This window comes from Mustela nivalis (assembly GCF_964662115.1).
Source record: "Mustela nivalis genome assembly, chromosome: 7".
In the NCBI taxonomy this organism is placed as follows: domain Eukaryota; kingdom Metazoa; phylum Chordata; class Mammalia; order Carnivora; family Mustelidae; genus Mustela; species Mustela nivalis.
This window is the reverse complement of record NC_139026.1, coordinates 17,836,163-17,853,140: the sequence shown is the minus strand read 5'-3', so window position 1 is coordinate 17,853,140 and position 16,978 is coordinate 17,836,163. Positions and strand designations below refer to the sequence as shown.

The 16,978-nt window shown below is 37.9% G+C and overlaps 1 protein-coding gene across 1 annotated transcript in view; it reads right to left on the bottom strand.

Annotated features, from left to right (window-relative positions):
* Positions 1-11,720: 11,720 nt before the first annotated feature.
* The window catches only part of PAH (phenylalanine hydroxylase), a 73,816-nt gene continuing 68,558 nt past the window's right edge, over positions 11,721-16,978 (bottom strand). The window contains exons 12-13 of the mRNA XM_082739126.1: positions 15,627-15,742; positions 11,721-14,466 (exon numbers count right to left, since the gene is read on the bottom strand). Coding sequence (XP_082595252.1) covers positions 14,423-14,466; positions 15,627-15,742 — 160 coding nt within the window. The 3' untranslated portion in view covers positions 11,721-14,422. The remainder of the gene's footprint in view (positions 14,467-15,626; positions 15,743-16,978) is intronic.

Below are 16,978 nucleotides of genomic sequence, written 5' to 3'. Positions count from 1 at the left end.
ATTGATCTTTGCAACAAAAATATAAATATAAGTTAAAAGTAACTTTTAAAAAATCCCTGTTACCATAAGACCCTAACGGTTAAAATATTTCTTTTGAATTGGTAAAATTTACAAATATTATTAGTATATCATTTATGCTTATTAACCAAATAAGTACACTTCAATTGCAAATGTATTTATTAATTAGATGTATATTTTAATCTCTATTAATTCATATATGATTTATTTACAATGAGAATAAGATAGGAACTAATATTGATTCTACTTCTATGGGTGATTTTTAATTTTTTATAGTTGTAGTTGTTGAGAAATCTTATTGACATAAATAAAAATGTAAGGTTTATTATAAGGATGTCACTTAATTCTTTGAATACCTTCAGATTATTTGCGAAGAGTACATAGTGATCTATCATTGGGAATTATTTTAATGAGTAATCCAAGTGTTCGTTTTCTTCACAGCCCTTGTCACACAAAATAATTATTTTCTTTATTTCTTTATATTGCATGGCCCTTCCTGCACCCCTGCCCACATACCAGGATGCAGGCTTCGCAAAATTTGGACCTTTACTTCTATTCTTTGGAATAGTGTCTGGCACATGATGGGCAGTTAACAAATATTTGTTGAACAAATGGCTGAAGCCACCTGCCCCCAAAGGGAAGGTAATCCTAGTGATTCAGTTAGGGCAAGAGGAATGAAGGAAGATTGGATGTGTAGGTAACTGAATTCTCCATGAGCTCAACTGTTGAGCTTCCTTCTTTCTTATGAATACACTGTTGTTTCAGGAGAAAAGACAATCTTCTTCCATCCTCAAATAGATAGTGGGTCATCTCCCCACTTCTATATCGCTGACCCCAGGGACCTTGGCAGCCATCCCTCTATCCTCTCCTCAGCAGGATCTCTTAATAGGTCATCCAATAAGGTGAATAAGCATCTGTGGTGTCCTTGGAGAATTTTAGTGTGTCTGTTGTCTCCATCAAACTTTGTTCATTCCCTCGTTGTGTGCAAAATAAGAGGAAGCTTCTAGAAATCTCCAGTGGTACCCTGCTTTACAGTTCCATGCCATTTGAAGACCTACAAATTAAATTTTCATATCTAATTTTTATTCTTTCCTCAGCTTTGTGTAGAGGGAATCCCTTAATTTAATGATGAGAAAACTGGGGCCCAGGGAGATGGAGAAACATGCCCAATATCATAGGCAGGTGGCTGAATGTAGGTTTGAATAGCTACTCTAGAAGTAGTATAAATTTGAATTTAAATCCAGCCTGTTTTACTAATTTAATAGTGTGACTGTATGAAAGTAGCTTGGCTTCTCTGAACTTCAGTTAACTCAGTAAAGTAGAGCCATTAAGGACATTTGATGTCAGGAAGAAATTACTTACTAGGTTTACAGCCTTATCACTCAACAGTACATTGCCTTTCCTGACATGAGGAGGTATTATTATTATACCCACTCCCACTTTAAACATGAAAAAACTGAGGCAGAGCATGGCAGAAGAGTATCATCACCAGCAATGTGTGCTTTGGGGTCAAGATGCCTGAGCTCAAGTCCTGGTTCCATTATTAACTAGCTAAGTGATTTTGGGCAAGTTACTTAATACATGCCTGGTACAAGGTAAAAGTCAATATATGTCAACTAATTTGAGGCAACTTTTCCAAGGCCATAAACAAACACTGGCACTGCTAATTTCAAAACTAGTCAATCTTATTCTAGAGGCCATGCTCTGACCCATCACACTATGTTATTTTTAGAGCCCAAAAGTCAGGAGATAAGAACATAAATGTGTGTGTGAGAGAGAGAGAGACAGAGAGAGCTGAGGTTTGAGAGATACAAAGTACAGGAAAGAGAAAGGAGAAAATTTTATAGAATATAAGAATACTTTTCTGTAAGGAAAGACATGGAATTTTCCTTTAGATTCCCATTCCAAATACTCCGGTAAAGAATTAAATTGCTCAAAAATTCCTCTCTGCCATGAAAATAACGTTTCTTCAGAAAGCAATATGGTGATAAGATAGGCCACAAGCCAGCATGACTTTGTTACGGTTAAAGTTTCTGAAAGAGCTCCAGCCATTCACTCTGAATAAGACCTCCAACTTGGGGGCTTGGAGATATGGAGCAGAAATTTCTAAGGCAAATGCTGAAGTGCATATCCCCAGCAGCAATGTAACCTGCATACTGTGGGATATTAATTCTATCCTGAGAAGCAGTCAACTGGACAATCTAGGTATCAACCCGCTGAAAGTGTTTAGACAGAAGGTATGCCCCCATCTCAGTGGAAGTGCATACTAATTAAACTCATTTTTCCCCCTGGCAAACTGAGCCCAGAAAATCCCATCTCTTCTTCCAAGATGCATAAGTTCCTGTCCATATTCTTGGCTTAGAGAAAAGAAATGGTCCCCTATTTTAAGCTAGTATTAAGTGTTACCTGTGGCCACCTTCTGGGTGACAATGAATAGGCTTTGCACTGATCTATAACCTTAAAGGCTTCCAACAACAAGTTCTTCCCTTTGCTTGTAGTTCCAACAGCAACACCAATACCATCATATCTAACATGTATTGAGCAATTATTGCATTTGGTTCCTGAAACCAATTGTGGGCTCTGTAGAATGTTGTTTCTATCTTACCTCAGTTAGAGGATTGCTGTCCTGTAAGATGTCTATGATGTCTTTTTGGCTTCCAGAATCTATAAATTTTAGTGCATACTATATGGTGCCTTATGTTTCCACTGTCAAATGTTATTGTTATTATCAGTAAGGAAAATGAGGGTCAATATTTCTTGGACTCTTACTATATGCTGTTGTATTAAGTACTTAATATACATTAGCATATTTAACCCCTAGGAAAAAACCTGTGACGTATGTATGTGTATATGTATGTATATATTCTTATCCCCAATTTACAAATAAGAAAACCAAAGTTTAGTTAGATTAAATGCCATTTCCAAAGGTTACACAGTAGTGGTGGAGAAGTTAGTATGGGAACCTAGCTTGTCTAAATCTGTTCTACTCCCTCTCCTGCGTGGAATTGCTCCTTCCATGATACTCATGAATAGGAGAGTTCAATTTACCTTTGTCTATGTTTTGGGGGTTAGAATTTTTGATTTTTCTATATGCCTTATGTACTAGCCTAAATCCACATTCAAATTTCTATTCTTTGAAGAGATAAGAGTTTGCCTTTCAGATTCCTTTGTGACAGTGACAATGATGGTATTTACTTTCAGAGCAGCTGAAAGCCTACTTTGAATCTTCTTTTGGAATTTCAGAGAGTGTAATAGTAAGTCATAGAATGGATTTCAGATAAACAAGGACATTTCACTTTCAGGGAGATAGTGGTCCAAACTGGGTCCATCCATGTTTACAAGATGGCGGCAGTTGTCAAGATCTTGTATTTCCATTAGAAACCAGGGAAACGTAAGGAAACTGAGTTAAGAGAGAGCAAAGAAACATTAAAATTAATAATTGTATAGTATTTGGGCTTCTGAGTGGCAATCTTGGAAGGACATAATGCAGAGGCTTGTATGAGCAACAGATGCTGCCTTCATCATCTCAAAACACTATGTACCTCTGTCCTAGTTTGGGTTCTCCCAGAACCAGACCCTGAGAAAAGAACTCTAGTGCAAATAGCTAAGAATCAAAGTTAGAAAAGTAGTAAAGAGAAACAGAGAAAGAAAGGCAGTAACTAAAGGGAGTGTTATCAAGCAGCTATTATTGTGGGCAACTGAGCTTAATCCCAATCAGGAAACTCTGGGAGCCGGTGTCCTGGTAGAAGACTGATGGGAGGCTATTAATTTCCAGAAAATTTTAGTCTACCATTAAAGCAGAGAAAGTGCTTTGAATCAGATAAAACTCAGAAAGAGAAATTAAGCAACTGGACCTGGAAGTTAGCCTTTTGCCCTGAAGTAGTAAGGGTAGAGAGGCTGGGTCACTGATAGCATCTGAAGACAAGTAAAAGCTAGCATGTATTGAGTACTTAGGATTAATTTAATTATCACACTACCGTATAAACTGGGCACTATTATTGTTGACATTTTGTAGTTAACAAAAAGTGAAGGAGGGTAACATAATTGTTCATGTGCAAATATCTGGTAAATGGTAAAGCTGGGAGTTGATTCTGGGGTTCTGAATCTTAAAACATCACCTTATTCCATGGAAGTATGCTGACTGTAGCTTCAAGATCCTCAGTCTATTCCCAGTTCTCCAGCTCTATTTCTTTTGCCCACAGTAAATGGTAAGGTTTTTTTTTTTGTTTTGTTTTGTTTTGTTGTTGTTGTTTATTTGTTTGTTTTGTTTTGTTTCAGAGAAGATCCAAATTGCTCCTAACAGGTTTCCATTGCCCCTTGATTGACATTTTCTAGGCAGAGTTAGTGATAGTAACTACTGACACTTCATATTCTTTTAAGTTTGACAGGTTTTTCTTAATTAATGCTTTTACTTCATCTATGAGTAGGTACTATTATATCGTCACATTACAGATAAGGGAGCAGAAGCACAATGTGGTAGATAATTTGCTTGAGGTCATTGATTCAGTGAATGGGAAAACAGGGGTTCTGTCTGATTTCAATTCCCTTGCATGATCACTGTGTTATTCTGTCTCCTTCATCAGAAAGTTCTAAAAGAGCAAAGCTTTGAGTAGACTGTGGAGCTGGGCAATTCCAGGAACAACTTTTAAAAGGAAACAAGGTTAATGAACATAACAAATCCAGGGAAATAGTAACACTTCATCTCTACTCAATTTTGATTTATGAAGTCTTAATAGAAACATAGGATATTCTTCTGGATGAACATGCATATCTCTGAAATCTTGTTTTAAGGTATCAACAACCAGGCTGACACTGGACTTAGAAATATTATATTCATGTAAGTTCCTAGCTGGGACAATGTACTCTTGGCTCTGGGAGCAGATCTTTATTCTAGATGGTGGATCTCTGTTTCAAAGAATTAAAGGGAAAGGTGGGTCAGTAATTGACTCCTTCATGTACCTGTTTATTTCTGATTTCATTAGTATATTTTTGTTACAGAATATATTGAAATATGGGGTGCCTGAGTGGCTCGGTCGGTTAAGCATCTTCCTTCAGCTCAGGCTGTGATCTTGAGGTCCTGGGACAAATCCCCATGTCAGTTTCTCTGTTCAGCAGGCAACCTGTTTCTCCCTCTCCTTCTTCTCCCTGTCACTTGGGCTCTCTCTCACTCTCTATCTTATGTAAATAAATAAATTTTTTAAAAAGGAAAATTTTGAAATAAAGAAAATAAAAACAAGAGAAAAAACACAATTCAAATTATTTTTAATCACATCATTTTTCTTCTCTTTAAAATAGAATATAAGGTAAAGAATGAGAGTAGTCTCCAACCCCCATTCTAGTCCTAGTAGAAACAACTGTCAACAATCTGGTCCTCACCAGTCTTTTCTTTCTTCTGTGATTATAGAAACATACCTATAGGCCATGTACATAACTATATATCATTGACAGCTTTTTTAAAAAAAAATATGATCATGGTTTTTTCACTTAACAATACCTTCTAGACTTCCTTGATAGTCAGTATTTACAGATTTTACCTCATTTTGTTTTTAATTCATTCCTGTACATTTCATTATACAGATTGTAATTACCTAAACAATCTCTTACTGATAGACATTTGACCTGTTCAAAATGCATGCTAATAAAAAATTGCTGCAAAGTTAATCTTAGTGTCTTTTTACACTCTCCAGGTGGTATCTTTTTAGATCATTCAAGATGAAAGATGTCAGATGGTTGGGATTTTCCCCCTTTGAACTAAGAAGGTAAAGTCTAACTGAGCAGTTTTCTGATTCCCAAACTCCATTCCACTAATATTTCCTGCTTCTAATTCTAGTTTAGATGTTTGTAACCATTAACAATGATTTAAATTACGAATCCTTAAAGGCAATAGTGTGTTTGCATTCCCATTCTAATACCCAACCAAGAGGAAGACCTGGTAGGCTCCTTCCTCCATCTTCTCTCCATGATCTGCTACCTCCACCTAGGTGTAACCTTCCAACCTGACCATTGTTTTCAGGGCCAGCCCTGAGTCTTTTTGAATTCACAGAGACGAAAGCCTTGGAAGCTGTTGCTCAGCTGAATTGAAATATGATTTCCATCCCTTCCCTTTATCTCCACCATGCTCACACAGAATGTCCAGCTTCTTAAACAAAGGCTCTATAATGTTTCTTCCGTCCTGGAGAAACAGGAAGGCTTTTTCTCCTTGCACTCTGCCTCTACATTTATAATGGAAACCGGGAGAGAAGACTAACTTGAAGCAGAATAATCTCACATTCTCTCTTCACTTTTCAGCAGAAGGCAAGAGCCCTCAGGCCTTAATCCCAGCTTGGCCCTTGTCACCCACTTTCCTATCAGCTCTTTCCACAGGACCTGGACATTGCTGGATTCGGAAAGAGGGGATGTGGGGAGTGTGGAGACCACCCGGTGTCTGGTGAATCTGGGACAATGGAAAGGGGGACTGTGAGTAAGGGCATTACACATTTGGCCAATCCCTCCCCCAAGGAGTCAGTTAGGAAGGGCTGGAGTTGGGGTGTGGAGGCAAAAGCAGAGAGTGAGCTTATCACCCTGGGAAATCTCAGCTCCGCTGTGCGGAGTCTTCTGACACGTCTCTCCCCCTTATCCTTCACTTTGAAGGGAAAATGGACGTAAAGTAAAAAGCGGCACCTCGACAACTTAAGTTGATTTCAACAAGCCAGCCACCCCCAGGGGAGAAAAAGCAAGGTCACCTCCGCCCGGTCTACTCCCAGGGACTCCGCGGCTGCCTTCTCTCCGCAGTCATATTCTGGGTGCTGCCTTTCTGGAGTTGAAGCTGAGCTCCCAGGGAGCTGAGGTCTCGGTCTTCCTAGGGAGCCCCATTCTTGGTTCTCTGGCTTTGGCCCTTTGTGGGCGCCTAGCTCAAGGACAAACCCCAGGATCCTAAAGAACACACCCAGAGGTGGCTGGGGAGGGAGCAGAGCCAGAAGAGGCCGATCAGAGCTGCCGCACTCCCTGTCCTCTGGGGTGGAACTGGAGACTGCCCAGCACAGGAGAGGCACTGGGAACTGGGGCGGGAGCTGTCCGTGGTCCTGGCCTACGTCAACGCGTGGATATTTAAGGCCAAGAACTGCGCGTCCGTCTTCTACAGCTGATGAAGAAGTCCCGGATTGTGGAGCTGGAACCGATTTTAATGAACCTGCTCACTGCAAGGTCTGAGATTCACGTTTTTGCACCCTCCCGAGCGTAAGTCATTGCCTGGGCGAATGTGAAAGTTTCTTTTCACGTTCCCCTTCTGTGCCCCCTCTCCTCTTTGGATTTAAAAGACCTTTACTCTTTTGGCGCTTCCCTTCTTCTCACACTGCCCCCTCCCGGAATCTGTTCTTCCTCCAGCTCCCTCTCCTGCCCCACTTCTGGATGTAGGCAGAAAACCCAGAGGCCACAAGCTCATGTCATCTTTACTCCTGATCCCCAAGCCATCAGGCGGATCCTGACCATTTCAGGGCAGGCATAAGCTGGATTGGCTTAAAAGCCACTACCCTGGCCTGTTTGTGGAGGGGATGGACCTTTAACGCCGTCAAAAAAAAAAAAAAAAAAACTGGATCTTTGAAACAATGAGGTTTAATCCTCTTTAAATGAATCCTGTGCTTGAGGTTTCATCTGAGATGATTCTGAGCCAGGACTGTAAAAATGAAGATTGCCCCCTTTTAGTTTGGACACTTACGAGGGAGGGACGGATAAAAGAGGCTGAAGAATGAGGTGGTGCATAGGTGGAAACATAGAGCTGCTTAATCAGCTCCAGTCACTGGGACCACTAAGGTGTTGCTGCATCGCCCTCACAGAAAATATTTTAATGCTCCATTAAAATGTTTAAAAACATTTTAATGCTTTAAAGCAGCAAGAAATAGATAAACATATACTTGTTGAATTAATCCCCAAAAGTATAATAAGTTGTTATTTTAATTATTATAATTTAATTGCTTATCTCTTCTGCCTATCAAACTATACAGTTGATGCCAGATTTCTGGCGACATTTTTTCTACAATCCTTTAATGAATGGGGATGGAGCAATACTCTTACAGGAACAGGAGTCCTTCTTATTACATCGACTTACTTGAAGGACTAATTTGTTCTGGCCTATTTTGCAGGAATCTTTATTTCTATTTTGCCATATACATTGGCTTTTTATAGGGTCGGCTTTGGAATAAAGTGCTCAGAAGGGGAAACGGCTTGACCCACGGTTTCAATGACATTTATTTCTATAATTGGTCTCCACTTCCTGCCCTTAGAAAGACAAATAGCTTCCCAAATCTCATTTCCTTTTTTTAAAAAATATTTTTATTTATTTATTTAAGAGAGAGAGCATGTGCACAAGCAAGGAGAGGAGCAGAGGGAGAGGAAGAAGCAGACTCCCCAGTAAGCAGGGAGCAAGGCGGGCAGATCCCAGGACCCTGGATCATGACCTGAGCAGAAGGCAGATGTTTAACCTGCTGAGCCACACAGGCGCCCCCAAATTTCGTTTCTTAAGGGGATCTTAAAATTAAGCAGAAAAGCGAAGGCATTTTTTTTCCTTGTATTTTTTCCTTAGTAAAACAATATGTCTGGAGAATGTTTGGTTTTTAAATCAATCTTGTTTACGTTAACTATTTCATAAATTGAGCACATGATATTCTCAGTTGAGAAATAATGTCTTTAGCACCAGAGAAAATGCTGGATTTTTTGACATTGTGATTAAAACTATACTGGTAATACTACAGCTCTGGAAGAAGGGAAATGCCTAATGGTGTCCGAATACCAGAAATGAAAGTGGAAAGTGAATTTCTATTGCCTTTAGCTTCAAGCAGGACATTTTCATTTCAATCTCCAGAGTTGTCTTTTTTTGCAATACTGTTTTAGCTTCAAGTTGATGCAGATTTCTTATTTTACTGCTCACAATATTAATTTATAGGTACATATAGATTTGGACTTGTTGAAAGTTTTAAATTCTACTTTGGTCAAATTCTTTTCTCAAGTGGAAGCCAGAGAGTTCTTATGTAGGGCACTTCAATAACTGCTCATATTTTTTGGAAAGAAGAACCAACTGAGATCATATTGCTGGACCAAGATGTACAAAAATATAGTAACCAATTCTTTGGGCGAACTCATTTGTGTTTTATAACAGAATAATAAACATTTGAAATTGCTAGATACTGCTGAAAGTGATTGAGAGGCTTCCATGCACATGATAATGCTATTTTATCTTTGTGACAGTCTTGTGATGTAAGCATGCACCTTCCCTATATTACAAAGGAGGAAATGAGACTAAGGGAGAGTAAGAGTCCGACCAACTAGATCCAGCTTGATGGAAAAGCTGGCATTCAAATCAGGGTTGTCAGAGCAGCACTACTGAGAAATATTACACCCTCTCATTTCAAACAGCCAAAATTTATTCAAAGTCTGCAGTGAGCAGAGACAATTATCAGAGTCGTGTTTCCTGGCCTCTGTACTAATGTCTTAAGGACCTTACCCTATCCAGAATTTTGTTCCAAAAAGGATAGGGTTTGGGACTTTACCACTCTCTTCCATGCCAGTGGTACCTTTCTGGCTGTCCGCGGTGCTAAGAAACTCCGCTCTGAAAGGCGTGAATAGTCCTGTCCTCTCACTCTTCTCCAGCCTCAGCATGCTCTCTTATGAGGCACTTCACATCATAAAACCACTATATTCCCATCTCAATCTAATCTAATCAGACTGCTCTCTGCTCTAGAAAGCAATTTTTTTCCCAAGAGGGACTCAACACAGAGCCTCTTGTCTCTCTGACTTTCCCAAGGACATTCAGGGAATGGATACTTTTGGAAAGATTGTCTTCTCCTTCCCCATCCAAAATCTGACTTTTTGTTAGGCCAAGGAAATGGAGCTCATCAGGCATCACAGCTTCAGGGCTCGTGGCAGAGAGCAGCATTAGGACCCTGGAGGAGATAGAAAGCCTTCATAGTCCAACAGTTACCTTTGCAATTAATGCCTTTGTTCTAGTCTGATTCTCTACTCCTGGGTGGTGCCATTCCTTAAAGACCTCCAAAGAATGGCTTTGACATATATATTCTCCCACAAACAGGGTGGGTAAAAGGCTTATGGGAAAGGCCAGCTGCTCTGTGCTTATTTTGGTGGAGTCTTCAGCTCAGTTCCAAATCATCTTGTGGCTTCTTGGAGGTCAAAGGGATGGTTGTGTGTGTGTGTGTGTGTGTGTGTGTGTGTGTATGTTTGGTGTGATAGGATGAGTGATTTCTAAAAAAAAAACAAAACAAAAAAAACCAAAACCCACACTTTAGAGTCATAAGAGAAAAACTCAAAGACACAAATGAAGATGCATTCCTAATCCCTAAATCCAAACTCCACTCTCCCCTGACCACTCAGAAGCAATAGTGGAAATCTGCCCTTTGTCACAACCCTCTCCATTTGCAAGGTGATTCCATGAAAGGACAGGCTGCAGCCGATATTTCTTTGAGAAACTTTAGGAATAAAGAGACTTCAGGGAGGACTAAGTATATTTCTTTTTAAATAGATCTTCCTTAATTTACTTCTAGGAAGAGTAAATCATAAACATCCACAGTTTGCACCAATTTTAATAAACTCAATAGAGGATACTGATACACTTATTTTCTTTAGACATCATCTATCTCCAAAGAAAGATCTGAGAAAAAAAAAAAAGCTGCAGTTCAAGCTATAATCATTTATCTTTTCTCTATTTAGGCAAACTGGAAAATAAGGAGGTGTTGTGCCCCCTGTAGTAGCATCTTCAACTTGGAGACTTAAGAAATCCATTCATCTTTCAGGGAGGTACATCTTTTTTTACAAAAATTATTTATTTATTTTAGAGAGAGAGCATGCGAGGGGAGGGACCAAAGAAAAGGGAGAGAGAATCCCAAGCATACTCTGCACTGAGCACAGAGCCCCATGAGGGGCTTGATCGCAGGACTCAGGGAGGTATATCCTTTGCCCTTTTTCCCCCATGAATATTCTCTTAGTTAAAGACTGTTGTCATAAAAGAAACAGTGTGAAAGAAACATACAAAAGAAACATTGTTGAAGAACAACCTTGAACTACTATAAATCATATTGTAGAGAAGAGTTGTATGTATATACAAGAGGGCTCAATTCGATCTTCTCTACAATTACTTACCACTCTAAATTTATTCTTTAAGCTTACCACACATGAGAAGGTAAACTATTTCTTGGAGCTAGCAGAATTAAAAGTTAAGATTATAAATGAGAAAATTCAAAGCACAAAAAATATCAGAGCCATTACTAGCATATATCAAGTTTACTACTGCTTATAGTTTTTGAAACTGCACAAGAAAGCTATTAAAAGACAGGGATCTTGGGGCATCTGGTTGGCTCAGTGGTTTAAAGCCTCTGCCTTCGGCTCAAGTCATGATCCCAGGGTCCTGGGATCAAGCCCCGCATCGGGCTCTCTGTTCCATGGGGAGCCTGCTTCCTCCTCTCTCTCTGCCTGCCTCTCTGTCTACTTGTAATCTCTGTCTGTCAAATAGATAAATAAAATCTTAAAAAAAAAAAAGACAGGGATCTTGTGTGTATGGTGCTGGAAAGAAATTCTGATCATTTTTTTTTCCTCTTTCCTTTACAGAGTCCATTTTCATAGTCTTTTCTATTTTGTCTCCTCTATAATTTTTTGCAATCATTAGGCAAATCACTCATTGCTTTATGATCATTTCAGCCCCACCATGGATAACTGAAACATTTTACTGATGCAATTTTGTTCCTTTATTAATTAGCAAACATTTATTAAGCACTTTCATATGTCAGTTATTGTTCAAGCAGTATAAACACAAATTACCTAGCCATGATCTATTTTGAAGGCACAATATCTTTTTTTAATCATAAATTACATTAAGATGCAAAATGTTCTACTGCATTTAAATGGGAAAATTGCAAATTTAGTTGTTTCTCAACTTATTCTTTCAAAATAGCTTATTTGTGAGAGACAATCTTCACTACATGCCCTATGATTCGCCTCACTTAGAAATTTTTTAAAGATTATTAAACACCTACTGTGCACTATATGTTAAGACTTTTAGAGGTGAAGACAGGCAAGTTTCATGCTTTATGAAGTTGACATTTTAGTGTTAAATTCTTTGATAAGCAGTTAAGCTATATAATTTAGGAACCTAGAATTAAAATGTAAATTTATAAACTTATTGAGAAAGTTTATAAGTTATTTAGAAACTTATAGAACACTAATACTAAAAATGTATAATGGTTATATGTATTTCTCTTTTTTAGATGCAATTGGCTAGTTATCAGTAAAGCATTACTATTTTTTCTAAAAAAAAAAAGCTCATTTACTGAATATGAAACAGATAATAATACTAACACAGGAAAATATGTTGAATCCATTGCTTTAGGTTGGGTTTTTATGTCCAGATAAAAAGAGCTAAGTACTGAGTAACACATTACTTAAAAAATCAGTATGTAATTTTTTTCTGCAAAATTGCAACCCAAACCTAAGTTTTAATTTCAAACACATTAAATTATTTTCAGTAAGACTAAGACGCACTACCAAATAAAATATCTAGTCTAAAATATCATAAAATATTTTAGTTCCAAAATCAAGAACTTAATATAAAGTAAAGAAATATTTATCAAAATAGTCCCTTTGCAGGGTGTTTGGGGTCTCAAGAAACAGATAAAAGAACATTTCCACTTTTAGAATCAGCATTTGTCAGTAGGTTCTACAGAGGCATGAGGAAATAAATACAGATATGAAAACCCAAATTCAAAGCAATGAGATCCCAGACACAATCAGACCAAATTGATCTTTCCACCCAGGTAGCATACTTGAGCTAGTATTATTACACACTGTTAGTGGGTCGGGGACGTCGGTTTAAAGACACATGTCAGCATTTGAATTGTATTTAAAGGCTGGAAGAAACCTTGATTCATCCATTTAAACTCCTTTACGGTTCAAGTAAAACTGAGATCCAAAGTAAATTATCCAAAAGTGACATAACTGGCAATTGGCAGCACTGGCCACCAGAAGTAAAGTTCTCTCAGATTTAATGTACCAATAGACTCTCTGGGCATTAAAAAACAAAAACAAGCAAAAGCAAAAAAAAAAAAAAAAACAAACAAAAACAAAAACAAAAGCAAAAGCAAAACAAAACACCTGAGGTACTGAAAGATTCAGGTCTCTGTGGTCCATCTCCAGATATTCTGGCTGGATAGAGTTGGGATATGCCCAGGATTTATTGTTGATGATGATATAGCTGGTCTGGGAATCACCCATGAACACATACTATGCAAGTCCTCTGAGATCTAACTATTTCCAAAGTAAAATGATAAGGTGGTGTGAAAATTTCAAAGCATAGCTTTAAAGATGCTGTATTTTTTCCTACTGTTTCACAGATAGTCATGCATTTGTATAAAATGTACAGCCAACAGAAATCAAAGTCTGTTGACTATCAGACATAACTTAGATTATCACAGTGAACTCTGTGATGCATTGGAAATCTGAGACTGATCATTTTTTTCATGCCACAAGATTATCCAGTTAATGTGTTTCTAAGACAATGGAGAGGAATATTTGAAACTGTAAAATTTTCTAACCCCTTGACTTTTTTAAACATAACTAAAATTCTCACTTTTGTTGAGGATTTTCTATTTAATAATATATTCCATTATTCTTTCACTGAGAATTTATTGAATATCTACCAGCCAAACCTTCAGTTAACATCAGTTGCATCTCATGTATCTACAAAATATCTACAAAAAAGTGACAATTAATTGGAAGATGATATTGAAATTTGTAGGAGTCAGGTGAGGACTTATATTACCTTCCATGGCAGTATTTATGATTACAATAAAATACACAGAAGTACTTCAATATTATGTTATGAACTTCAATCTTTATAACTATTTTAATGAGTTCTTGAATTAAAGGAAATTACATGGGTAAAACACAACAATACTTAGAATTATAGTTTACTGAACAGAAAATGACTTTTATAGGTTAAATTTATATTAAATCAACAAATTCAATTCTAATAAGAGGCTTGTGTTTTATATTGAGTGATATGTATTCCTTTAGGAATTTTCTATGGCCAATAACAAAAGCATATATGAAGCTTGAGTAAATCAGTTCCAAATTTTAATTAATGTTGATGAAAGGTGACAGATTATTGACTTTAACTGAATTGAGAGTATGGGATTATCATCTATAAATCAAAGATGACCCCAGAAGATTATGCTTTTGGATATGCATTAATATGCTGTCATTTCAAGTTATTTTGATTTATTTGTTCATCCTACATATTGTTCCAAAAAAGATTTAAGGCTGTCAATTCAAATTAAGGTTTACTTTTCAAACTTTTTCAGATGAAATGAAATTTCTATCAACAGATTTCTATCAACAGATTCTCAGTTTACAGGTTTTGTCCATGGTTTCACTTTATTTTCTGGAGGGCACTACAAAGGATTCCAACTTCACCTACAAAGAAAAAAAAAAAGGGCCACTCATATCGTGAGAAAACACACTTTAAATTTCTACAATGTGTAACACATTAGGGGATCAATGGGATGTATAGATATGCTGGGTACGATCCCAGCCTTTAAGGAGCTTACAGATTAGTTATGGTGATATGATTTGGGCAGTTATAGCATAGGGACTTACAAGTTTTAATGTAATTACCTTCCTTTTTCCATGGGAGGAGTTAACAATTTTCTCTCTTTTTCTTTTACGGGACCATCTATAGATATTTGTAAGGACTTAAGCTATGAAACCTAAAAGTGTAGTTCACAAGAACCCCCTGTGTCAGAATCACATAGAGCCTTATTACAAATACAAACTCCCAAGACTTGTCACAATTTTAGTAAATTTAGTCTGGGACTATGAGTCAGGGTTGTTAATTTTTAATTAGCTCTCCAAATGATTCTGATGTACACTAAGTTTGAGAATGCATGGTCTAAGCAGATAAATCAGCCTAGATTGCTAGACCATTGGACTACAATGGAGCTGCTCCCATTCATGCATAGACCAAGGGTCCACAGGAACAAATATACTTCAAAGAAGTGGAAGGAGCCCTGGAGATGGACAAGCAATTTCAGTGGAGAATTAGAGAGATACTTCAACTTCAAGTTCCTGGAGCGGAGTTTGAAGCACTGGAAAGGGAATCCAGTGAGAAGCAATGTAATACTCTGCTTTTTTTTATGAGTAACTATTATAATATCCTCACTGTCCTGGAAGAGTGGTAGTCCCATGGATGAGCCACTAGATGGTCAATAAAGTAGCTAGAACCTGTCTTATAGGGGCTGAAATTCCAGGCACAGCAATATCCATTGGGCACTTAGAGGCGAGAGAGTATAGAGGCAAAGGAGAAAGAGGAACATGACAATGAGAAGACAGAGTGGAGAGCTGGTGTGGTGCTGGGAGTAGCATGGAATCTAGGAAAGTCAAAGAAGACCCTCAAAGCAATTCTGACCTTTTTGCCAAGCTTTTCTCCCTTGACAAACAAATGGCTTACCTGGAGATGCTTTTCTCCTTAATTCAATATTTGATAAATTTCCTATTGTTCCTATGGTGAGGGTAAGAAAAATCTAACTCTCTATTTCTGGTAAAGAGAGTGGCCTCCTGGGGTGTGAGTTACTTACTGTTGATGGAGTCGGCCAAAATCTTAAGCTGCTGCGTATTGTCCAAGACCTCAATCCTTTGAGTGTATGGATCATAACGAACTGAGAAGGGCCGTGGGATTGTAGCAGCAAAGTTCCTGAAACCAAATCCATAGAGCTTAGTAAAGGGCATAATTCAGGGGGAAATAATTCTAAAAAAGATTTCTCGGTGGAATTTCACTTCAATCTCACTAGAACAAGGGTTTTAGAAACCAGGCTGAAAAGAGAAATGGAATTTTAGTGAGATCCTCTTGGGTAGATTTTGTGTGTTGTTTATGTGTCTAGGTGTATATACAAACACACTTTGGCACGTATTTATTTAGTTACCTACCTCCAAAAAAGAGATATCAAAATAAAAGCACAGAAGACGTTAAAACCAAAATTCTTACCATTAAATAAAACCCCCAAAAAGCAAGTAAATCTAAACAAAGAATGCTACAGAAAGAAATAAGCTCTGAGATGCTTGGAAATCAATGCAAGGAGGGAAACACAGCTCTCAAGAATGGAAGAAAACATTATGTTATAAATGAAATTTAACATGAATTGAGCGCCATTTATGTACCAAGAACTCTGTGAAGTCCTAATTGTGCTATTCTCTTTACAACTATCATCCCTAATTTAATCTTCATACAAATCGTAGAAGAAGGTACTATTACTATTCTTATTTTACTGATGAGAAAACTGAAGCTTGGGGAGATTCAATGACTACCAAATCATACTAGCAATAAATTGTGCAACTGAAAATGGACCCAGGTAGTCCGACTCTGGCCTGTGTTCTTTACTTATTTGCTTTCTTGATGCATTCATTACATCTGGGTCTTGGAGGAATGTACCAGGAGGTCCTTATGAGGGACATCAAGCAATACAACTGATAAGATACCCCCCAATAGCCTATAAAATGCAATGGCATCAGAAATGATATTTCTAATTTGGCTTCCAGTCAGAGTCAAAGCTGCCATACTGAGAAGACAACTGTAAGGGAAACTAGTGGGCTCTCTCCATGTTTGCCAAGAGTGGTGGATCATAGTGGCTGGAAACCCAAGTTCTAGAACCAGACACTCAGCTCAAACCTTGCTTCTGCCAGTGACAGCCCTTATGGGCTGCACCTTGGTGTCCTCATTCTTCTATAAATGTGGAACTAAGAACAGTACTACCTGAGAGGGTCATGGCAAGTGCTCTTATAGTATAGAGTAAATCCTACATGAGTGTTAGCTGTTCTTTCATTAGTGACTGGGACTCCAGAAGAACAAATGGTTAAGTATGTCTCTACCGCTGCTTCTCTGAAAAGAGCTTTCTCTACTCCACGGGTGACATGAAGCTTGTAATGCATGTTT